The sequence below is a fragment of the Dreissena polymorpha genome, chromosome 2 (genome assembly GCF_020536995.1).
Source record: "Dreissena polymorpha isolate Duluth1 chromosome 2, UMN_Dpol_1.0, whole genome shotgun sequence".
NCBI classification, from domain to species: domain Eukaryota; kingdom Metazoa; phylum Mollusca; class Bivalvia; order Myida; family Dreissenidae; genus Dreissena; species Dreissena polymorpha.
This window is the reverse complement of record NC_068356.1, coordinates 142,783,556-142,810,860: the sequence shown is the minus strand read 5'-3', so window position 1 is coordinate 142,810,860 and position 27,305 is coordinate 142,783,556. Positions and strand designations below refer to the sequence as shown.

The 27,305-nt window shown below is 34.4% G+C and overlaps 1 protein-coding gene across 1 annotated transcript in view; it reads right to left on the bottom strand.

Moving 5' to 3' along the window:
• Positions 1 to 27,305, bottom strand: part of LOC127870138 (intermembrane lipid transfer protein VPS13C-like) — a 53,631-nt gene that overhangs the window by 6,086 nt on the left and 20,240 nt on the right. Inside the window, exon 2 of the mRNA XM_052412795.1 lies at positions 17,377 to 17,420. Within this exon, the coding sequence (XP_052268755.1) occupies positions 17,377 to 17,420 (44 nt within the window). The remainder of the gene's footprint in view (positions 1 to 17,376; positions 17,421 to 27,305) is intronic.

Here is a 27,305-nt window from a genome sequence, read left to right as displayed (position 1 = left end):
TTATAGATAATATATAAAGATAATAGATATAGACAAGTCACATATATTTCAGATATACTGTTGCATTATTATTCATGTTAAATGACCTTATCTGGAAAAAATAAAAATAAAAAAAATAATAGAAGAAGTAAAGGCTGTTCGATTTTTTTTCTACGGAAGCGCATATGGACCAAAAATGAAAATTCGGGAAATGAAGAATTATCTTTTGGTTTCAAAAAAATGTAAAATTGGTTACATTTTAAAACTAAATGTTGTGTATTTGATCTATTTTTCAACATCACCAACACGCTGTAAAATAATGAACTTAAAGGGCCATCTATGTGACCATCATGAATCGTTTTGGGCTGAAAATAGAACGGTAAGCGGTATACATGTAATGAACATGCACATTTTTTGTATGAATACCCCTGCGAAGATTTGTTCTAGAAATTGGAACGGTTCTGGAACTGTTCTAGAACATCAAGAACAGTTCTAGAATGGTCCATATTCGCGTTCTAGAACTTATGTTCTGGAATTGTTCCAGAACTGTTTTCTAGAATAATTCCAGACATTTGTGGAACAAGGCTTAGTTCTGAAACTGTTCCAATAATATACAAGAACATTTTTAGAACATTTCTAGAACAAAATAAGTTCAAGAAATTCTAAAAATGTTCTAAACTGTAGTTCTAGAACACATTTAGAACTCTTTAAGAACCAGTAAGTTCTACAAACATTCTAGTGGGGAATAAGAACACATATAGAACAGGTCTAGAACCAAAGTCTACAATTGTCCTACAATTGTTCTACATATTTAAAATAAACTAGTTCAGACAATGATAATTTGACTTCTTTCAAATTATATTTCAAAACAATTTTCAAGATATTGCTGTCATATCATGAGATATATATATATATCATATGAGATATATATATATAGCATACACAAACAGAGGACTAATGTTAAGGAGGAGTGTTTGTTGATAGGTCTGGGATACTTTGTATTATTTCTAATCCTAAAACATTATGTGGGTACTCACTAGAAACAACGTTACGAGGCACTCCTAATGAGTATCCAAACATAAGCTTTTATGGAGAACTGGAGAAAATTATCCCTGAAATACCAAAAAGTACTTCTCCTTTAAGTTCTTACAAAATCTTCTGCTACACACATACATATACATGTATATAACTGACTATAATTTGTCACCAAATTACACATTATTTAATTTTTTTTTTACTGTATCTGTTCGGAATTCTGCATACTTAGTGTCTTCTGAATTTGCATGTAATCTTGTGTCAATTAAAACACTAGGACTTCACAGAGTTCCTCAACATTCACCATCACAAGAATCTCAGAGAACTAAACTGGAATTAGGTGACTAACTACAGGAGCTTCTGGTAACTGTAATGGGTGGATTTCATCCATCTTTTTCATAACATTATTCAGATATTTGTGTAGTTTTTCTACATTAAATCTGTCTCCAATAGTGCGTAGAACGTGGCATTGGAAGTGTTTCATCAGCAAAATACAGTTTCTTCACACGCTTCAGTGGACCTGGAAAAAAGACATATGAATGTATATTTTGAAAAAAATATAAACTCTTTAACTCATTAACAGGTTTATAATTACAGAAACTTAATTCACAAGCAAATGATTGTGGTTTACAAAAATCAACATGTTCAAACAAAATTAAATTCTGTACAGTATCAGGTTGTTTTGCTCCCAAGTAGTTTCCTTTCCCCTAGTTGTTTTGCCTCCCAAGTAAGTTACCACGGCCATTCTACCTCATGTGTGAGCCACACTACCAAGTGTGTAACTACTTCTGGAAGGCAACATAATTCGGACAAAATAACACTTGTTTTTTCGTTTTATGTAAACAAAGTGTTTTCTTCTGTAATGATGTTTTAGAAATATGCTTTTCTTAAAATTTCAGTAATTAACCTTATTCAGTCAGGCATTCCAGAATACATGGGTGTAAAGGTGACCAATGTCATTTTACTCTTGCATGTTATTAATGTTAATTTCACAAATTTTTAGATTATTTAATGTTTTGCCAAGTCTTGTCTTCTTGTAGTCATCGATAGATTAAAGTCTCATAATAAACTATTCCCGGGCCTCAAGAAGTTATTTTAGTGAGCATCACAGGTCTATAATCCCAGCCTGAAGTTGCGTGCAATGAGACTTTCAATGTAAACATTGAGCATTGTTAAATACTGAAATCACTTGCCTAACTTGCAGTGTAATCTTCAAAAAATAAGAATTGGTGTTTATGTGGTTTTAAAAAATGATAACCAGTTATAAAACAGAAAAAAAAATGCGTCCATTTGCCTTATACTCGCCCTTCAGCAAATGGACCATTTATGAATTGTAATAACAGCTGTATTAAGAATAGTGTTCGACCCACAATACACGTTGACTTACTTAACCCGTGTTTCGAAGTGTACAGTTAAGTCCGGTAATCTTGCGCGTCCCGTAATCTTGCGCACTTCGCATTTGCGAATCTCGCAGACGACGAATGGTTTTCTTTAGTGATGAAAGATGGAATTTCACATTTTAAAGAATTAACGGATTTAAAAGTTACATATTCCATGCAAAATTAAATTCGATCATTACATTTAAACACCGGTTGCGTCATCCCTATACATGGTAAACACTGGCCTTCTTACGAAAACTTCAAAATGAATCACAAATTCCCTGCAGTCTTTAGCATTTTCATACTTTAAATTAAGAATTCATAAATCCAATGTGTAATTAAGCATTCCATTGCACAATATCCGATCAGTTATGGTATTTTTTGCCATGAAAATATATCGCATCAGACGACATAGTCATCATTTCCCGCCATTCTGTCAAACCAATTTGGTATGATCTCCGCATGCGCAATGGCCTAGTTTTGATATTTTCTGTACACTATGGAAGCATGATCGTGGTATCAAACCTGTTATGCTTTTTTTTTCACGCATACCGGTACTTTTTTATTACATTGTTGTAATTGTCCACTATTATTAGTGATTATATTTTTTTGATTTGTAGTGAACAAAAACTGCACTAGAAATCCACATTTAATTTCAATGGTTTTGCAAACTGATTTTTAAAATATTGTTCTGGAATGTTTTTTGTCAATAATTGGACACCATATGTCTACAATTTTGCCTAAACGAGGTCATTATACAAAGTGCGCAAGATTACCGGACACTGTGATAGTTTGAAAATGAGGTGAGTCATGTTTGTTTTGAAATCAAATCGGACAGTTCTTCACTGAATTAATCAGATATTTTTGTGTTAATAAGCACATGAACTTATAATTTTCATAATAAATTTAGATATTATGTTGCCAATTTATAAAAGAACATGTTTTTAAAACAATTGACCCTTAACTGCGCAAGATTACCGGACAGCATCGTAAGAACTCTCTGTCTGGTTGATTATTCTTTATCACATATCAAGCACTGGTACTTACCATTTTCCGATACATGAAGATGGTTTTCCTTTCGATGTGTCGTTTAACTTAACATGAAGATATGAATTTAGTAAGGAGGGATTAATTTTAAGTTGGAAAATTAAATTCCAAAGCTTATTTCAGCACAGCATCATACGGGTCTCTGAAAATCTACCCAGCCTAACCCCAAATGTAAGAGATAATTTCATTGGCCAAAATTCACAAAACAGAGCTGACTGGTTTTTATTTTATTTACGTAGACTGTCAGCGGAGCAGCATTAACGAAAAGCAGTCGGGTGCATATAAGCGCGCTTTTTTTAAATGGCTGACGTTATTTTCTTGTTCAATCGCGTTATGAGCTTTATCGAACCACAAAATGTAGTCGCACCCAAAATAGATGTTGCTCACTACCAGGAGGGAGATCTCACCAAAGCCACTTACCAAAAACAAACATACGATGCGGTGATCAGTGAAATCCATCGTAAGTAAATTCGTTTGATAGCCAAACTTTTTGGTACCAATCTAAAAGGTTCTTGAATGGGGCGAACACTTTTTTATGACTGAAAGCGTTAAGCCCGCCTCGTCACTAATGTTAATAAATTCCTGTCGGAGAATACCGCAAAATGATATTTCAGTTCGCTCAACGCGGACCTATTTGACGAGGCGGTGTCTCGGTTAACAATGTCCCCTAAAAATGTCCATATTTCAATCGCCGTAGAGCAAGTATATTTCACTTACTGTTTATAACACTGTGTATTGATAAAAAACACAAAGTATTGAAATAAATCAATATTAAAGTTAAGGGGTCTTCCTGATCATTATTAAACAATTTGTTGTAAATAGTACAGGTTCGGGCAATCATATTTTCGGATAACGAAAAATAATCTTGTAAATAAATATGATCATAATAATAATATTAAAATTTGTATATACTGTTGATTACAGATGACGAGGTTTCTCTTAAAGCAAGCAAAGTGACTGCCTAAGCATGCTTTCAGTTGGTCAACACTGCCTATAGATATATGATTTTTTCCCTGTTATAAATGAAACATGAACACATTGTTCACAGTTATCCAATTTCACACTCACTCACTAGCCAGGGGTGAGTGAATTTATTTGAAAAAAAAATCTGATGAACAAACGTTCGATAACATTAGCTAATTGTTTGTATGAGTAACTACTCAGTCTAGCCAGAATTTCCAAATGTGAAATTTGATGGACTAAAACAAAGTATTCATGATCGCATGACAAAATGCTCAAGTTTGGTTTTCAACACATTTCATGAATGATTTTAGAGTTCAGTGATCAAACACCAACAGAGCCTCGTGATAAGTTGCCTGTAAAGAGGAGCATGATCCCATCAGATGCCTCCGAAGATATTGACCTGACGAACAATGCTGCAAAGCAAAATGTGCCCTCATCCTAGCTTTAGTGAAGGATGAGGGTCATTATTAGAGTAAAGCCGGAGGCTGAGCATGTATACAATAGCATTATGTTCGGAGTCGTTCGAACTAATCGATTAATTCGCCAGTACAACGAGAAAATCGAGTCTACCCGAAGTACTCCCAATCGATTACACCGGAAACACTAAGCACATTTTTCATAATTCAAAGCTCAATGTTTTGTTGAAAAAACACAATGGGCGGGCTAAGAAGCAGATATAAAATATTGCAGAATAAATGTATGTTAAACATTACATAAAAATGTTGGGTGGGTGTATACATGCTCAGCCTCCGGCTTTACTCTAATAATGACCCTCATCCTTCACTAAAGCTAGGATGAGGGCACATTATTTTTCGTAAATGCCTTCGGCTTCACATGTATACAATAGCATCTTCAAAGAGCAACAAAACATTCACTCAATCAAACACATTTATTATAATAAATGTTCATCGTCATTTAAACACCGAATCAGCAAACGACATATTTTCTTTGCTAATAGTATGTCTGTAATAAAACTTCCTAAAGTTCTTATCAGAAGACCAGTCCGCTGTACGTAATATCTTTTGTAAAGAACAACCACTTACTAAAGCTTTAGATACAGATGCCCCTCTAAAAGAATGTGCCTTGAATTTATTAGAGTCTATTCCAGACAAATCCAAAACAGTACGTAACCATCTAGCAACAGTACTAGTGGACACAGATTTAAAAGTGACATACGAAATAAGTAATTTTCTTGACAATTGTACACTTTCTGTTTTACTTAAATAAAATAATAAAGTATGCATAGCACACAATTTCTCGTCTTTATAATGCTCAATTTTTAAATTATATGAATGTCCAATTCTTGAAGTTTTCAACACAGATGGAAAACCTATAATAACACATTGCTTTTCCTTCAGCATATAATCTATATCCATGGCAACTAAAGTTTGTGCTCGCGGGGCTGCAGCCAAGGAAATCAAAGCCACCACTTTAAAAGTCAATAATTTCAATGATAAACTTTCCAAAGGAAATAATGAAGAAAGAAATTTCAAAACAGGAGTTACATCCCAAGTAAAATTATACCTTGGTTTTGGAGGCATATTCATAAACACTCCCTTCATAAACCTTGTAATTAAATTACAGTTAACACACCATGTATTTCCCATCAATGGTAAAGTCTGTAAAAGCATTGCTTTATGCAAATTAATGACTGAATATGATTTTCCTATCTGGAATAAATAACACAAATATGTCAACACAACTATTTCAGTCGTCTGAAAGGGATTGCCAAACCTGATACCGTTCCAAAGCACCCAATTCTGCCACGCATATTTGTACTGCTGTCTAGTTCCTTTTGACCAAGAAGATGTAATGAGGATTGAAGCTGCAGATGGAATCTTTCTTGTTGACATCTCTTGGATGATATGATGGCTGCGAAGATCTTCAACCTCTTCCCTAACGGGTGCAGCTCCCCGCTGTGAGGGAGAAACAGCAAGTCTTTATGTCTCGGCAAACTTACAGGAATATCAGTCAAACATTCTAATAAAACTGGAAACCATGACTGTGCCGTCCAATATGGAAAAATTAAGAGTGCCTTTTTAACTCTGTCTTCTTTCACCTTATTTAGCACCTTTGCAATCAAATTAAAAGGAGGAAATATGTATGGTTCCAATTCTCTCCAATTTTATGAGAATGCATCATTATGAAAAGACCCAGGTTCAGGGTACCATGATACAAAACGATCAATTTGTTTATTTAATCTTGAAGCAAACAAGTCAATATTAGGGTAAAATAATTGTTTACAAACTCTCTGAAAAATATCTGACTTAATAGTCCATTCTGTATTTTCAGAAAAATTTCTAGAATAATAGTCAGCAGTATTACTTGAACCAGGTATGTAAACTGCTGAAAGAAATATGTCTCTCACTAAACACCATTGCCAAATATCACCAGATAATCTGTCCATACTTAAAGAGGCAATTCCACCCATATCATTAATATATGAAACAGCTGCTACATTGTCAGACTGAACTTGAATATGAACTCCACTTTCTTCATTATAAAAGGATTGCAATCCATAAAAAATTGCCAACATTTCCAAGTAATTTATTGGATACAATGATTCATCCATGTTCCATCTTCCATTGGCATGACTACTTGTGATCAAATCAATAGCGCCCCAACCTAAAAGGCTTGCATCAGTTCTACACACAAAATTAACTTCTCCTTGCCTAATAAGTTTCCCATTTTTCTTTACCAGATTAGTTTGCCACCATTGAAGCTCCTTTATACTATCATTACTCAGTAACACTTTGTTATCAAAATTCATCATGTGTCCTAAACCCAATAATTTATTTCTTTCCAATTGCCTGTAATGTAACGGGGCCTCTAGCACTGCATAAAAAGCGTTAATAATTGACCCTATAAAAGAAGCCAAATCTCGGACAATAAACTTTTTGTCAATTAAAATCTTTGCTTTTTGCAATATTTTGTTGATTTTTTCCTCTGTAAGAAATATTTTAAACTCAACCGTATCAATTATAAAACCAAAAAATACCAATATTTGCACTGGTTCCATTACAGACTTATTCAAATTTACCAAAAAACCCAGTTCTTCTAATGTGTTCTGGGTAACTTTTGTGTTTTCTTTGCAAACCAATCTATTTTGATTCATAATAATGGAATCATCAATATAATAGGAACATCTTATGTTTCTATGTCTCAACCATGCAAAAACAGGTTTTAAAATCTTCGTAAAAATAAATGGAGCAGATTTCAAACCAAATGGAAGGCATACAAACTGGTACAATTTATCATTCCATTGGAACTTAAGAAATTTTTGAAAATCTTTGTGAATTGGGACCGAAAAATAAGCATCTTGTAAATCGATGGAGGTCAAGTAATCATTTTTCTGCAAAAGATCAAGTACAACTTTGAATGTCTCCTGTTTAAAATGATCATAATGTACAAATGCATTCAAATACTTCAAATTAATCACAGGACGAAACTTTCCATTAGGTTTCGGTACTATAAAAATAGTTGATATGAACTCTTCGTTTTCATGAACAGAGTTAATAATAGCTTTTTTGCTCAAAAGAGTTTTGATCTCTAGATCTACAATTTGCCAATGTTCTTTTTCAAATGGAATTTCTTTTGGAATTTTATGTTGACATGGTTGTATGTCAAAATGAATACAGTAACCAGACACTGCATCAAGAACCCATTGATCTTGTGTAATTTTTCTCCAAGCATGTAAATTATATTTCAGACCTCCAATTTTACATACCTTAATGTCCACATCTACTCGTTTGGGTGTGGATTTGGAGGTGTAGCAACCGCATTGGCTGACCTCTTGAACCCTCTACCATATGTTCGACTACCAGATCTATACTGGCCCCTGTAGGGGTACGGCTGGTATCTGTTTGGGTACGGATCCTCATAACCGCCCTGAACATAACTTCCTCTGAAACCCCCTCTTCTAGGGTATCTACCGGGCCCTAGACCTCTCACAAAATTGTCATTTCGTCCAATATAGGACACGGAGTCACAAGCTTTGATTTCTTTTGACACTTCATCACCAAAAAGCTTATTTGTAATCTGTTGAGAAATGTTACAAAGTGGATAATATTTCCGTTTTAAAGCTGGTCTTATCATATACCTTCTTCTTATAGAAAGGTTGAATTGCACCTGACCCATTAAAGTGAGTGCATCACACAGTAAAGTTTTTGCTTCTTGATTCGCCATAATTTGAGGCTTTAATACCTCTGCAAGACGGATAATGGGTGTCATACCCGAGGCTACCAAATTTTGGGTTTGTACAATGCTTCTATCTTGCGTCTGAGTGCGTTTATTCAGAATTTTCCATATTTCATTATTAACCAATGGAGGGCAAGCCATTTCACAATTCTCAGGAACAGAGTACTTTGAAATTAAAGAATCTGTTTCACACTGTGTTGTGCAAGCAACATTTATTACTTTCGCCAAAGATGGTGATATTGGTTTGCCCTTATCTGGGGCTTTAAGACGGGGCAATTCCCAAGTGTCACATTCAGCCTCATCATCATCAAATAGTGCACTTGACATGTCAATGTTAGTACGTTTTCTTTGTTTTATTACATCATCAGTGTCAGAAATCTGATCTGCATCTACTTCGATTGTCATTCTTGGTAAATTTTCAAGAGAAGTTCCAAACAGAGATGTAATGTCATCATCATCAGCATACTGTGGTTCTGTACTAGGAATACCAAGTAACTCTCTAAGACTCTTTATGTCATTTTCTGATAGTTTAGACAAATCCAATGCAGGTGTCTGCTTATTACAACCTACTTGTGAAACTGAAAGTTCATTGTTATTCTTATCTGAACCAGATTGCTTCTTTTTTGTTACTTTCGAAACATTACTTTTACTTGTTTTGTCTTTAGAATTACTTTTGTCTTTAGAACTAATTTGCGCTTTCTCCTTCGGAGTGGCCTTTTCTTTTGCATTTAGTTTCTCATTAAACGTTTCTTCATCAGAGAAACCATAAAACGAGTCCTCCGACTCCTCTGGATGCAACGAAACTTCGTCTCGTTTAGAGCCCATTTTCCCAACTTTAAATGTCAATAAATTGGCAAAAACACTATAACACTGAGATTAATCAATGCTAATATAAACTGGGACTACGTCCTCAGTTGGCTCCACAATATATTGATGTACAAATTGTTTATTTTGTCTCACCTTGTTCGTCGAACGCCAGAACATAAAATGAAAAATGTGCTTAGTGTTTCCGGTGTACTCGATTGGGAGTACTTCGGGTAGACTCGATTTTCTCGTTGTACTGGCGAATTAATCGATTAGTTCGAACGACTCCGAACATAATGCTATTGTATACATGTGAAGCCGAAGGCATTTACGAAAAATAATCTCAGTAGTATGTTGGTTGTCTAATTTTTTTTATTTTAATCCCTTAGAAATATATAAAATCCAGTATTTAATGCGTTCAAATCATAAAAACCTGCAACAGTGTCTTGAATATATTGCGTTCGTATTTAAGTTGGTGCTGAATGTCAAATTGTGTTATCCATCACCAGTTTATTTACAAGGTTTGCTGTATTGAAGCATTCTAAATTTGAAATGTTGTGATCAAATGTGTAATTATTTGTTTGAATACTTTGATAATAAGTACACTCAATATTGACTAAATAAAAAGACGTTATGTCTATATTTGTAATACTGTCCAGCTGGATCATTTAGACTTCTTGTTTAGTTTAAGATGTGACTACATTTGTTATCTAAATGATTTCAGAGCAAAGTGCTCAAACACCTACAGAGCCTCGTGACAAGTTGCTTGCACACAGAAGAGCCTGATCCCATCAATTCTATAACAGTTCTGGAAATTTATTCAAGAAAAATTCTGGAATAGTTCTAGAACGCTAGTTCAAGAATTGTTCTAGAACAAACCTTCAGAACTGTTTCGTAACAAATTGTTCTAGAAATTATTCTCATTTAACCTTCAACAACTGTTCTAAATCGTTCTAGAGCATTTTAAGGATGATTCCAGAACACTTCTAGTCATTAGTTCCAGTACAATTCTAGAAATGTTATAGAACAGTTCTAAAAATCTTCGCAGGGGTCTAAGGTTTGGACAGATGACTTTATTTTGAAACCAGACCCTTCACATAAAATTCTGCTTCGTAAATTCTCGAAACGATCTAGTTGTGAATTATGTGAAAACTATTTCGTTTAAATAAATGATTGAAGTTATGGCAATAAATTTTAACTCTCGTTCAATGGCTAGTTTATAATTGTGAATGGTTTTAATGTACTAATATAGGGTTGCAAATGTATATTATTCTTCAAATGTTTACAGGACTGGTTGTGATAATCCGGGAACATGGCACTAAATACCCAATCAAGCGAATAAATAGCGTTCTGAAGTAAGAACATTTAATAATAACTTTCACTTTAGTCTTGTAAAATCAAATACCAGTATACCTATAAAACAGAATTTAAATGTAAAAACAGTTCTCTTTTGAGCTATTATCATCTCAATGTGACTGTGAAACAGTATCTTTTTTAAAGCTGCTCCATTTTTGCCGTATTATATTTATATATCAAATGTTTATATCATAATGAAATTCCTTAAAAGTAAAGATATTCTAATAACCAGATACAAGATAGCATATAAAAAATGTAATAGTTTTTATCGTAAATGAATTATCAAATAACAGTGCATGTTTTTTTTTTGTTTTTTTTTTAATTTTGCAGGAATGGCATCGAAGTCAAGCTGCGGATTGTGCGAATATGATAGCTGTGATAAGAAAACTATAGAGTTAGGCGAAAAGGGCTGCATTTCTCTGAATAAAATAAGCGAGGCTAGAGGGGATATTTATATTTTCCAAAGGGGACAAGTTCTTCATGAATATTGTCTAAAGAACTTCTTACTTGGGCGAAAACGTTTACTGAAGCATAAACTGGAACCTGAAAAACCAAAAGTTGTCCTTCGTTCAGACAAGAAATTTGATTTTAAAACAGATTGCATATTTTGTGGAAATGTTGTAGAGTTGAATACTAAGCACCCATCTGAAGGTTCACAGCGGTACTCTGTGAAAACAACTAGTTTTCAGAACTCTATAAAAGCTAAGGCCAGCGAAAGAGAAGATGAATGGGGTAAAGTGGTGCTCGCCAGAATTGAATACTGGAGAGATCTTTTTGCCTCAGATGCATTATATCACCAGGACTGTAGTATTAAATTCCGGACAAAAGATAAAGATATATACACGCCTACGCCATCAAAAAAGAAAAAAGGAAGAAAAGTGTCAGAAGATAGAGAAGTGGCTTTCCTTGAAGTAGTGAAGGAAATCGAACATAATGCAAACAGGCCTTATACCATTGAAGAACTTGTGAAAATGATGCAATACAATTTACCTGAAAATGCCGATTCTGAACCTTATTCGAGTAAGCACATGAAACGTCATCTTATAGAACATTTTGGGTCAAGAATATATGTTACTGAAACATGTGGTAAATCAAATTTAATCACATTAAAACTTGAGGTGTCGAAACTTGTGGAAAACTTCTATGAAGAAAGCAAAAATGACAATGACGATGACAAAAAGACAAAACTCTTCAAAACTGCTGCAAAATTAATACAAAATGACATTGCTTTGATTCCAAATAAGAAAGAAAATTATCCTACAAGTGTAGACTTAGAAAGCAAAGAAGCATGTCTTGATTTTCTGCCTGATTCATTGAAGATGTTTTTGGGAATTTTGATTCCTGCGATTGGCCAAGCTCTGGTTCAGGCAGCAAGACCGATATCAATATTAGCTCCTATGCAATTTGGGCTAGGTGTACAGTTACATCAAATGTTTGGATCGAAAATGCTGAATGGTTTATTGAATGACTTGGGCTTTAGTATGTCCTATTTTGAAACGACAAGGTTTGAGAAGTCTGCAGCACTGATTCAAGACTTTGACATTCCAGACTCTCAAGACAGGTGTATACAATTCATAGCCGATAACGTTGACCATAATGTTAGAACAATTGATGGACTAAACACTTTACATGGAATGGGAATGATGATGACAATAACCCCAGGAGTCAAAAATATAAACAAGGTTGTGCCGAGGATTAATGCATCTTCAACTGACGTTGCATCTGTAGGGAAAGTGAATATTAAATTCAAGGATCCAGCACAACAAGTTTGGATAACGTTCGCAAAGTTTCCCGAGTTCATTACCTATGACAACACTTACAACATCGACTTCCTTTGGAAAACGTCATGGCTCTTACGACTAAAAACACCCCAGTGGAATGGAATGATGCAAATGGTGCATAAAGGCACACATCCAGGAGTATCCACAGCCATATTCCTGCCCATTATTGACATGGACCCCAACAACGAAACATGTATCTACTCTACATTATCCTACGTTATGAGCCTGGCTACAAAATACAATGCAGATCCAGTGATAACATTTGACCAGCCGTTATGGCTCAAAGTGCAAATCATTATTGAAACAGAACCCGCTAATTGCGACTTGAAGAGAGTTGTGTGTCATCTTGGAGGACTGCATGTAGTAATGAGCTTCCTTGGGAAAATATAATGACAGACTCGGGACTGAAAGAGCTATTACAAACTGTGTATGCTGAAAATGCTGTACCGCATATGCTTACAGGCAAGGCTATAAGTAGAGCAATAAGAGGACATCCAGGTGAAGATGAACTAAAATTTGATTTCGGAGTAGGTAGAGAAACTGGTCCTATGCATAGAGACCATACGATACAGGTTGATGGAATTGAGAGGGATGTAGAAACGATCACGTTATCAGAACATGTACACCGAAAGTCATCAAGAGTTAAGTTAGTTGATATTAATCAGAATGAATCAATCCTTGCTGATTCTAATGAAAATCAACAACAGGAAATGACTCTCGAGGAGCCACAAAATGACAAATATGATCAGAACTTGGATGGTGATACAGTCAGAAGTAAGCACAAAGGAACGTCTAATTACGAATGGTTTGTAAACAGAGGCTTAAAACCAGATGGTACAGACGTAGAGTCCTCTAGTGAAAATGATTTGGTTGAAGAAGAAACATTGAAAAAAGCTATGTCACTACTGGATAAGTTACTACTCGGTGAAGTCGACATTCGAATATATTAAACAAAGCAGTCAAGACACTGAAGACGGCTATTGAAAAATTAAACGAGTTCAGAACAGCTCAAATTTGGATTGAGTATATTGAAATGGTCGACATTCTACTCAGATTTACAAAGGCAGAACAAACAGGTAACTGGTTTTACATTTACAGACCCTTCGAGAAATGTTACCATTTTTCGCTTCAACTGGACATAATAACTACACAAAATCGGTATACATATATCTAAACAAGATGCTGGAACTACCAACAATCACCCTTCTGTCTACAAGCATTTTCTTGAGGGCTTGCATGTAGTACGAAGATCTGATAGATATTTTGCAGGACTTTCAACTGATCTTATCATTGAGCATAATTGTTAATGAGAAGTTTAGGCAGTAGGGGGCTTGACTAGAGGAAGAGGAATCGATGAATATCAGAGGGCGCAGTGGATTTTATCAAGGCCAGCCTTTTCTGAAATTAATATTCAAATGCAGGAGTTAACAGGGAGGTTGTATGAAGCAAGCAAGGAATGTGGGAAATCACGACAAAGTAGGGACGGGAAAGATATTCAGAGGATGATTAATTACTTGACTGATAGAAATCTATTTACAACGGAAGAGAAGTCTTTGAGAAGCATATCTAGTCGTGTTGTAGCAGGTGATAAAGTGAATGCAGATAAAGGTAGAGCGGTGGGCGAAAGAATCATCAAAGTATGGAAGGGAAGAACTTTCAAGAATATAAATTTTCCAGAAAATCACAGGTTGAAACAATGAATGACAATGCCTGTGTGAAAATTTATGGAGAAAAGGAAAATATAGATTCCCAAATCCTCTTTCAAAGGTTAATTACAGCAGCTCAAGGATCTGTACCCTCAGATGATCTACCTGAATTCTTCTTTTACGAGCTTTGCACATATACTGCTTCCCTATTTGAACGAAAGAATATGCTTAGAGAATCACAGAAGGCATCCTTAGGTGCTGATTTAACAAAAGGAGTTTCTAATAGTGAAATACAGCAAAATCATTTAGATATACGGTACGTTGTTGATGGAGGACACTTAATTCAAAAACTGAATTGGCCTCGGGGAAGAACATATGGTGAAATTTGTGACATGTACATTAGCTTTCTTCAATGAAAATACCCCAAATGCCACGTAGTGTTCGATGGATATGTGTCAGGACCATCTACTTAGGACAATGTTCATTAAAGGAGAACAAATGGAAAGGTAGGAGTGGAGGTGCGTGTGGAAGAAGAGCTGTTGATGAACACAACCAAGAAAGCCTTCCTCTTAAACATTGCAAATAAACAGCACTTTATCAATATATTAGCAGATTAATTACAGAAGCAAGGTATAGATGTTACAAAATGTTCGGCAGATGCAGACTATGACATAGTAAAAGTCGCTCTAAAATATGCAGTCATCACTAATACGGTAGTCATAGGTGAGGACACAGATTTATTGGTGCTATTGTGTCACTACTATCAATCGACAGGAAATTCAGTCCATCTCGAAAGTGAGTCAAGGAAAAAAACAAAGTCAGTAAATATACTCAAATTACAGCAGAAACTTGGAGAAAACATATGCCAGAACATACTACATTGTATTCCTACATTCATTCCTCGGTTGCGACACGGTTTCTAAACCAAGCGGTGTTGGTAAAATGATTTCATTTACACACTTTAAGAAGTCAAAGCGCTTTCGTGAATCTGTGGCTTTGTTCAACAAACTTCCACATCAAACTTCACAACAAGAAATTCAAAGCTGCAGTGGGGAATCCTTAATGATTATGCTGTATTCAAAAAGAACAGAATACTTTTAAAGAAATAATCTAATAAGTGTTCATAGTTCCCCTGATCTTAACTTACGGCGGCCATCTTGGACGCCATCTTGGATTCTGAGGTTTCCCGGATGGGAATTTTCGGGAACTTTGTGATTTCAGAATCTACAAGCTATAACCTTTCAGAAAATATAAGTTTCAAATCCACTAAGTCAGGTTGGACTGTATTTCCAACACATAAGTAAATAAATATAAACATATTTAAACCTTACATTAACTATTAATTAGATTAATGGGGGACAACTCTGCTCCAACAACCCAATTAATAGGAGAAGAGGCTGTCTATACAAAGTTCAATTGCTCACTTGTGACTTCTTTTTACAGATAACTGGAGAGATTCTGATTAAAGCTCTTGACAATTTATTTGAAAGATTAAATAATATTGAGGAAACAATTCTTGTTGTTTCACTTATGATAATAATCAACATCATCCAAAACAACTTCAACATCACACTATCACACAATCACTTAAATGGTTGTTATCAACTTCTGTAAGAAGCACCTTTAACATAGGTTAAAAGGTTTCAGTTTAGCCAAAATTACAAGCTAAACTAACACATCCCGTGGCAGTCATATTTTTCAACAGATTGGAATCATTTCAATCTCAATTGAGACATCATTGAAACAATCATGTTTAGCAAATTTCATGACGATTGGGCAAAAGCGGCAGCCATATATAGCTATATAAGGTAAACTTTCCCTCCCCCTGGTGGCCATGTTTTTCAAAATTATTGAGCCATTTTTTAACTCGGCCAGAAATCATAAAAACTAGGGATGGCAACGAATACCGATATTGGTATTCGGATATTCGGTCATCCTTCCGAACGAATATTCGGATATTCGGTCAACATCTGTTAGAAAAAAATTAACTTTGTTTACCGTACTATTACTCGATGAATTCTACTTTCGTTTTTACCGGAAGTTCCCCAGAAGTGACTAAATATTGACACAACATTGCCGTCGCTAATTGTTAAAATTGAATGACGAAAACTGTTTTTAAACTTGTAATATTGTACATCAACAATAGAACGAGAAACAATGTACGTAAGATTAACTCCACACAAGTTACACGTTGCCGACTTCTTATCGGATGATCTCGTGAAATACTTCCAAGCAGTGGAAGGTGTAGGTGGCATTTTGATTGGACAAAGATTTACTTTATGCGTGTAGCAATGACAATATTTTCAATTAAATGAGGGCGAAATACCAAAAACGTTTCTTTAAGTATAATACCTGATTGAATATTGAGTAATTAATTAAAGTTTTGACCATACGATGCGCAAATACTCATTGGAGGTTGAGTAAATTATTTTCTAAAAGCTTTTTTGATTGGACAACGTGATTATAACCATACGATCGTTTTTGTTTTTCACACCATTTAATCTTTGATAATTTTAAATGTAATTCGAGTCATTGGATCAAGTGCAGGTCGGTGTTTTGATTGCCGATGCGATTTAAACCTATCATAATTTTGACACAAAGTGACTGTCTTTGTTAGGCAATTAGCGGGATTTATGACCGGTATACTGTCATCACCATAGCGACGAATTATCCGGACTAAACATTATGACACGAGGAACAACTTTTTTACAATGTTTGAAGTAAATTTCACGAATACAAAGTCTTTGAAATTACTCGATTTTTTTCTTCCGAATATTCGATTCGGAAAATAGTATCCGAATATTCGGTCCGGGACCGAATATTCGGATATTCGGATATTCGTTGACATCCCTAATAAAAACAAATCTGACCAAGTTTCATGAAGATTGGACTAAAACTATGACTTATAATTATAGAGTGTTAACAAGGTTTTTAAACAGGAAAAACAAAGGAAAACTGACCAACCTAATGGGGGCCATACTTGTTTTTCAACGGACCAGAACATTTTCTAACTTGGGTTACATATTGTTTAACCAATGCTCTGACCAAGTTCCAGGAAGATTGGACTAAAAATATGAAATCTATAGTGTTAACAAGCTTTGTTTTTATTTCAATGATGATGAAGCAAGACAAACAAAGACAAAAGGCAATAAATGAGCTAAAATGATGACAATCAACAAATTAACTTACCAATGCACTTTCCTTTAAGTCTAATTCATTAAGAACAACATCACCTGAAATTCATAAATGAACATAATTATTATAATCCTTAAAAAATATACGAATGTACCAAATGTACCAAAAAAACAATTTTTTTTATTTACATTGATAGATTGAGCACAAAATTACAAGGATTATAACATCAGTTTATTGCAGGTTACTTTGGGGAAAAAATAAACAATCTCAACCTATTCAAAGTTGCAACTTAATTGCAGGGCTACCCGCTGCATTCGGCAATTGTCACCAAATGAAAAAGTTTCAGAAAAGTGGTGATAAAATATTTCTATTTGCTAAAACAAGTGGCAATTTCCAGTTTTCCACAACACAAAACAAAACCCAAGAATGTGAAAATGGAAAGAGGTAGTTAACCTCTGCTGAAATGAAGGTTTACCAGGCATTGGCAATAAATATGGTGCTCATTTACAGGTCATATTTGTTAAATGAGATTTTAAATGATTTTTTTATAAAACCAAAAAGTTGTAACAAAATCTGATTGTGATTCAATGTTTAATTGCTTACAATTTAGAAGGAAGTAAAAAGATACTGAACATACTGGTTTAATTGACTGGTCAATTAATTTACTGGTCAATTAACTTGGCAGATACAACCCTTGTCAATTTAAAACGCACTTTTTACCAAAACACACATTTAGCGCACTTAAAAGTGCGCTAATTCTGTGTTTTTTGTTTATATCTGCGTTTTATGTGTTCAAAAGTGCATTTAAGTGCGCATTTTGTGCGTTTTTTCTTTTCAAGTGCGTTATTTAAGTGAAAAAGTTTGTTTTTTGTGTGCTTTCTTCATCTGTAAGTGCGCTTTTGAGTGTAGATGTGAGCAAAATGTGTGTTTTTTATCTAAGAAGTGCGTCTTTTATTTAGGAAGTGCATCTTTTATCTAAGAAGTGTGTTTTAAGATTTACAGATGTGGGTTTTTTCTCACAGAAGTGCGTTTTTCTTTTTTGATGTTCGTCTTTTTTAAGCATAAGTTAGTCTTTTATTTCATAAGTGCGTTTTTATCATATGATCTGTTTTTAACGGATGTATCTAAGACACATGTTTAACACACTTCTTAAAAAGTGCGTCTTTAACAACCGTTTAGCAAATGTTGTACAGATATTGAACAAGAAACAAAATTGTTGCAGGCTCTAACAATTTATTTGCATCAAATGAATAAACATAGACATATACCTCAGTAATCTGTTATAATATAAGGTGCAGTTTGAATTCAAAGCGGTTACTGGTTGTGCACTGTTTAATGTTAATATACTTTATAATACAATTTCAATGCATATAACATTGCTTTCAATTTAATCTCAAACATTTCTAAAAATTTCTACCTAAATCAGACTGTGGGTAACTAATTAAAAATATTGAAAGTGTCAAAAATATTATGAGGGCTTGAAAGTATCAATTATATTTCCTCAACATAAAAAATAAGTATTTGAACTTTCTTATACTGATATTTATTACCGATATTTATACCCCAATACAATTAATGTCTACCACATTGACCATAAACATACATTTAAAAGGCAATTAAAATAATATTTATACTATTATTATTATTTGCTAACACCATTCAGCATGTTATATTTAAATGTTCACAATTAAATACAATGTGTTAAGGGTGCTGTGTATTATTCAATAAATATTTTGGTGTTGAAATGACTGCCTTATCAGTATTTTTCAAATTATGTAATTTTTGGCTAAGACACAGCATGGAATCAGATAAGAGATTAGCCAGTCCCTATCAGTCCTCCATCTAAGCCTAACAAAGGGGTGTTGATATACTTTTGATTGGTTCAGGTACCATCTAATTGAGAACCACAGATAGAAAGTTCTTTTTTTGAAAACAAGCAAAATCAGCAACTGACTTTAAGCTAGATTTTAGGCACATGTATAAAGTGAACAACATTCAGACTTATTATTCTAGTGTAAAATGTCTTGAAATACTTTCAGCATGAAGTATTGTGTGATGAAATAAAATGTGTATTTACTACAATGTGTAAATCAACAATAAGTTTGTTGCAAAGGAGATTCAAAGTGGGTGGTTAAAGACATATAAAGTGATATGGTCTAGTTCAACAACTGCCTGTATTTTTGGAATACTGAAGAACAGTCTGTTGTAACAGTTTTGTTTTTTCAATTCTGCATCCCTTTTTCATTTAGTTTATTGAATTAAAAATGTAAATGGATGAGTAAATGTAATGCAATTTTAAGGAAAAACAACACCATTTGAATTATTATGGCTTTATTTTATGGTTATTGTCATCTTAAATGTTATTTATACCTATTTTGGTCATTAATGAACAGATTTTTTCCCTCATATTAAATGAAAACTTTTATATTTTAAATTTAAAGGTTATACCCCATGGTGACCGTGAAATTTACATTGATCAGAAGATCCTTTGGAAAGAATGTGCATCATAGCATCGCCTGCCAAAAAGGGAGCAAAAGGGAGACTACCTGATGTATTGACTTGAATACCAGGTTTTACCCTGCACAAGCTGGCCAACATGAGGAGAACAGGAGTGGGAAAACCGCGCCCTCTTCTTAACCAAAAAAAGCTGGATTTGTTTAGAGGTAAAACTATACAGGGTACTGGTTATTGCATTTTAAAGGTGTCACACTTCCGACCAGTCCAAAATGCGACCACGTATCTTGGTACATTTTTCTACCAAACATATTTATTTATGAAAAGCGTTAAGTCACATGTGATCAGGGGATAAAAATTGCAAAAATAAACAACCAAAAACAACAAGCAAACTAGTTTTGATTTAAATTTATAATTTTTATAGCAACGAGATTACCATAACAGCAATATTCAACACTTACATTATAAAATATCTTTCAGACCTGATCAAATCAGATCATGCACGAGACGCACCGCGCAAAGGCCATGACAGTATAATAGTTGCAAAGAAGTTTGAGCGGCTGGTGGCAGTCGTGGAGAGAAAGATGAGAGCCGCACTCCGCCGCCTCAAAGAAATGACAGGCCTTGATTGATTCTCATCTTTTTTATGTATATAGATGTTCCTGTGAATATACTGTACATGTTTTTTATTAGCATGCTATTATGTTTTGTTTATTTATAATCTCATTATGTTAATATTTATTTCATCAAATTGTCATTGATATTTAATTACTCATGTATGTTAACAAATAATGGTGTACATTAAAGTATAAAATTGAATTATCTTGTAATTATTTAAAATACACAAATATATTTGTGTATAATTATTGGTTTTTATTGCGTATCTGAATTTAAAAAAACTTTTAACAGCATTTAATTGAATCAACTGTTAAGGCAAAAGATGCACCTTTAAGGCACATATGTGTGCTTTTTGTGAGTGCGTTTTTTACTGCCATTCATGTGCGTAAATTGTGCGTTTTATGTGGGTTAAAACTGCGCTTTAAACAGAGTTAAATGTGCGCCTTTTATAAGTAAGTACCTATAAAAAGCGCACATTTTGCTCGCTAAAAGCACATTTTCAACCCACAGAAAAGCGCACATTTAACACACATGTGCACTTTTATGTGGATTATAACTGCGCTTAAAGTGAGTTAAATGTGCGCTTTTTAAAATAAAAAAGTGCACATTTAACTCGCTGAAAAGCGCAGTTTTAACCCACTTTAAAGCGCACATTTTACACACATGTATGCTTTAATGTGGGTTATTACTGCGCTTAAAGTGAGTTAAATGTGCGCTTTTTAAATAAAAAAGCGCACATTTAACTCGCGAAAAGCGCACATTTAACCCACTTAAAAGCGCACATTTTACACACATAAATGGCAGTCAAAAAGGCACTTAAAAAAAGTGCACGTTTAACGCACATAAAAGCGCACATTTACCCACAAAAAGCGCACAGTTTCTTGTTTGTTCGTTTTTGTTAAAAACTCACTAGGTAAGAAAAAGCGCACATAAAACGCAGTGCCAATACCGCCACGTTTAACACACGCAAAACGTACTTAAAACATACATTTCACACATCTTTTTGGGAAGGCAAAAATCTAGCTTGTAAAATACACTGCAACTCCAATATATCACGGTTCGTTATATCGCGTTGTCCAAATTCCAATATATCGCAAATCGGCTATGGCTCCCAAAAAACTAACGAGCGTAATCCCCAAATAAAATGTTTGAATCTGAGAATTTGATAAATTAAAATCTGTTTCAAGCTAGTATTTTTCCCTTTTTTCACCAACTTTAATCCAACATTCATAATCCAGTTTTGACCAGATTGTTTGCTTACATTGTACATCACTTTAACACCTGTGTACTGCGATAAACAATAGCCCCTCTTGTCAAACATCACAGGTCATTTCACGTGTTACCATTCTGTATTGAATTTGCTTTGAACTGCCGTAACGCACCAGTGCACACATGAAGGTGTACAGCATTATAACTGTAAATGTCACAAGTCAATACTGACCTATCTCAACAATCTGTGCGTCTTAAATACAGTGTAAACTACTTGCTTTTAATTTAGAGGTACAGATCCCTCAGTTTGTCAAAATGCACTAAGTACTATTAAAGGGATCTTTTCACGGTTTGGTAAATTGACAAAATTGAAAAAAGTTGTTTCAGATTCGCAAATTTTTGTTTAAGTTATGATATTTGTGAGGAAACAGTATTACTGAACATTTACCATAGTCCAATATAGCCATTATATGTATCTTTTGACGATTTGAAAACCTAAAAATTGTAAAGCGTTGCAACGTGAAACGATTGAATAATTTGGAGAGTTCTGTTGTTGTCGTTTAAATTTACGAAACTACGAAAATTGCTTATATAAGCTATAAAATACTTCAACTGTGTATACCCGGCGGAATAGCTGAGAGGGCTAATGCGTTTTTACTTCAGACTAACTCCAGGACTCCGGGGGTCACTAGTTCGAGCCCTGGTACGGGCTACTTTTTTTTTACTTTTTTAAATTTTATTCTTGACTTTTTACTGGAACTTTTAAGATCCAATGTTTACATTCATCAATATAAAGCATTTAATGACAAACTTCAAAATATGCCAAAATCTGTGAAAAGGCCCCTTTAAAACCCATGCTTTCCATGCTTTTCATGAGAATTAATGACGTCATGTTGTACATGGGTCTAGTTTGTGCATGCTTTCTTGAACAATACAACTCCGCAATGTTTTTCGGATTACAAATTTAATTATATGCATTTAAAAATACTCACAAGGAATAATGTTTTGTGTTATACCAATGAATAACATAGGATATAACACATAATTGAATAAGGTAGGTAAATAGCATGTTTTGAGATTGCAAAACGATGCTAATGCACATATACATGCATACATAACCTTACAATTTATATCGCGCGCCGGATATATTACGGTTGCGATCTTTGGACCCCTTCAACCACTAGTTGCAGTGTACCATCTTTATCTTCCATCAATGACAAATAAGAAGAATATAGGTTTTATTTACTAAGGTCTTATAACAATTGAAATGCAGTTTTGAGGTCGCCGTGGTGTAATGGATATGGTGTCCGCCTTGCGACCGGGAGGTCACGGGTTCGATCCCCACCGTGGGAGCGTTCTTTAGATCTCCCCCAAAGACACCAAGTACTGGTTCTAGGCCCAGGAAACGGACTCGAGAGCGTTTATATAAGCCTAAGGCTTTCGACGCAATCGAGCTAAAATAAATAGGTTTAAACTAAATGCAGTTTGTTGATTGATCACCCAGCTCAGCCTCTATTATAGAAATTAATTCAGCAGTAATGAGGCTTATCGGTTATTAAATACAGGACAGGTTAAGGGTTAAATATACATAGTAACTAACTATGAAACCATTAATTTTTGTCGGCACAAAATTTCGCCCTTTTCATAAAAATGACTATTTCGTCCGCTCTTAATTTTGTCCATTTCTGGTTTTGAAAAAAAAACAACGTCCGATTTGTTTGTAATACATGTAATACGCGGTTGCGAAAAAATCGTGCTGGGGAAAGAGAGGTGACACTTGGTAGTCACTTGCAGGAGGTGGGCCTTGTTTGGCATATGCCAATTAACAAGTCTGTTATTTAAGGTGATAGTAATTGTCCCTTATTATTTTATGTCATTGACATGTTCTTTGTTATGATTAGCGGATAAGTGGGACTGAATAATCGTTAACGAGTGCTTTAAACAACGAAGCCAATTGCCAATTAGTCTTTTTTCATTACTAAAGCGCAGAATATATTTCAGTCAGGTGTTGATCACACATCGTCATATTTTAATTGCGTTTAATAGTATTGTCTTTAATCCGGATTCGCCGTGTGTAGGCTGTATAATCGGCAACACCCCTGAAAAACACAATACACACAATGGGTAATAAAGTTGTTAACAATTAGCGCTAATCAACACTATTATACCTAAACAAAGTCGACGCATTCGATACAGCCTTATTGCATTTGCGTTTTACAGGAAATGTCAGTTGTCAGTACACTGTATAATGAACAACCCTTTGTGTCAAAACCGGATTTAACTTGAGTGTGAATAGTCGACTTTTTCATGTTCTTTGTATCAATACCATCTGTGTATCTGTATTATAAGTATACCAGTCAACAAACAAGGTGCGCGCTTCCGCATATGGGTAATCGGACGTTCAAAAAATTGACCTACGGTTTAGCGATCACGCCGTCGAACGCATTAAGCAATATAACTCATTTCTTTTCACTATTTCTTTATTTGCAAAAAATACTAGTGGCTTATAACTTACCTTGCAATCTTTTTTTCTCGCATTTTGCGAGTGTGCGAGTGTTAATTTCGAGCCCTGTGTATATGCGTGGATTACGCTGGATTTAAATGTCTCATGCCTACGATAATTCAGTCTTATTTGTTTCAAATATTGGACATGATTGTTCGTTAGGATCTTGAATTCGTCCATCGGTCGAAGGACGAAAAAGGCTAAAATTAATGTCGGACGAATAATAATGGTTTCACAGTATATATTAATTAACTCAATTAAATCATCATATCATCGAAACTGCCAAATATGAGTTGTTTCTGATGAATTATGATGTGCATCGTGTAATAAGGGTAACAAAAAAGTGAAGAGTTGATCAAACACTGAACAGAAACCACTTCTCCTTTAAGTTGATTCACTTCTCCATAATTTCATCACAGGAAGAAGTCACTTTTCCCTCAAATTTGAACCTAGGCTAAGCTCTGAGAATGATTTCAGGGCCTAAATACCCTTTTTTGGGGAAGGGGCCTCAGCCTTTTTTTAAAAGGAAAAATAGCGTGATTTTTTCTTATTTGGGGAAAATAAGAAATTTGTAATTCATTTGGATAATAGAGTTGATACATGAAATAAATTATATTGGGAAGCCACAAACATTTTTGTTGGTTTTTGTATTTACTTCCGTGACCTTGGTCGTAAAGCGTCTGTATGAATTATGTACGTAGTAAAACTAAAGCAAGCTGTAAAAATAAGAGCTATAAATCAAACGCGTGAAAACAGACGCCGTAAACGCACAAAAAGGAATTACTTACCCAGTATTTCTTAGTTGATACAATAATATTCCAAAAATATCCACATGACTGAAAGTATTTTATTTCATAATAGCCTTTTAATGTAATCTATTTATAGCTTTTGATCTCCGCTCGTTCCCTTATTTGCCGATTGGTCACAAATGACAAAATTACGTCATGATTCGCGAGGTAAGCACAAGAGTGACAACTAATTCGATCAATACGCATACCCCTCTAGGAGATTAATACGGGAGGTAATGAAAGGCATATTCAACCAATACGAATACCGCTAGGAGACTTTTTACGGCTCTGGGTTTTTCGAGACTAATAGAAGGCTCGACAAGTGAATAATTTTCACTTTTATACGAAATTTAGATATTATTTTTGGTGGGGAATTTTTCCAGTATTTGGGAATATTTTGGTCAAATTAGGAGAATAGTGGTAACTTCTGTTGGGGAAGCGGCCGATATTCGGCTTCTTCAATGAAAGGTTTTTTGGCCCTGGATTTTTACATGTATTATGCTCAAACCCTGTTAACTAGCGGCTTGGGTTAACTCGAGGTATTTCATTATTGCTCTTTTGATTTCGTTTATAACAAAGCTGTGTATCCTCTGTCAAATCTGACAGAAAACGTCTCTCGCTACAGGTATGAATCGATTTTTGGTAATTAAATGTTGTAAAACTCAGACTTTAACAATTTTTGAAATTGTATAGTTCAGTTAATTGTCGTAACAAAAAAATCAGACAGTGTTTGAAAATTACAGTGCTATTTAATTTATTTGATGTCTTAAATTCAATATATTTAATTTTATGTATATGTATATATGTAAGTTATTGATTGTTACTCTGAATGGTATGTCATATCTTTGATTATTCATGTTTAATTTAATATTGGTGCTGTTTAACCTATTTACTGCAAATCTACCGGGTGAAAAAGTAAACAACAAAGGCAGACAGTGGTGTTGTTTTTGTTTCTACCACAGTAAATAGTGAAGGATTTTCGTCATAAAAAGGCAATTATCAGATAAAGTAAATTTCAATATGATTGTCCTTTAAATCATTTATCTGATATATGAAGATGGTTTCTAGATGCAAGTGAATATTCCTTTAGTACCGCGAAACTACAGTGTTGCAGGATATATGTATTCATTTTACAAAAGCGGTATGTATCCAGTTTTTAATACAGAAGAGAAAATGTGCATGTTTCGGTAGATGAAGAAATGAAAAAACAACATGGCATGAACTTATTTGTAACACGGTCTATTATAATAACATAGGTTTGTGGCTTGTATTGGAGTTACCGTTGAAATTTGTACAGAATTAAGCTTGGTAAACAGGGCAAATAATGTTGGATTTTAACCCTGTTAACAACCCAGATTAGAGGAAAATGAAAAAATAATCTTAACAAAACAATAACAACTTTACTAATGGGACAAATTTGTGTTCTTGCAGTCATGAGTTGGAGCACAACACATGGAGATTTACAATTTACAACACATAGTAGCAACCACCACATATTTTTAATGTCACCATAATCAATGGCAAATTATACATTTTCTTAAATAGTTAGTGAATACTAATCAGAAAATATACACTTTGTACCCTATATGTAAAAGAGTAAATGTTTTAATATAGAATAAAAATTTGTTTATATGACAAAATTAAAGATTGCATTTACATATTTTACATATATTAAACATTTCACACAGAGAAGAAACCCGGTTGGCTGCAACAGTGCTGTATACGAGTTATTTAGAACTTCCCCCTCCTGGATTGCACGCTGTAATAAATTGAAATGCACATTTTTTTATGATAATAACAAAAACAAGATGTGTTTGGTCACACAATGTCCCCCTATATGACGTTTGACCTTGTAGGATGACCTTGACCTTGTGAAGGATGACCTTGACCTTTCACCACTCAAAATGTGCAGCTCTATGAGATACACATGCATGCCAAATATCAAGTTGCTATCTTCAATATTGCAAAAGTATTCATAAAATAAGCGATTTCGGCCACATATATTTGACCTCTGACCTTGAAGGATGATCTTGACCTTGACCTTTCACCACTCAAAATGTGCAGCTCCATGAGATGCACATCCATGCCAAATATCAAGTTGCTATCTTCAATATTGCAAAAGTATTTATAAAATAAGCGATTTGGGCCACATATATTTGACCTCTGACCTTGAAGGATGACCTTGACCTTGACCTTTCACCACTCAAAATGTGCAGCTCCATGAGATACACATGCATGCCAAATATCAAGTTGCTATCTTCAATATTGCAAAAGTATTCATAAAATGAGCGATTTTGGCCACATATATTTGACCTCTGACCTTGAAGGATGACCTTGACCTTTCACCACTCAAAATGTGCAGCTTCATGAGATACACATGCATGCCAAATATGAAGTTGCTATCTTCAATG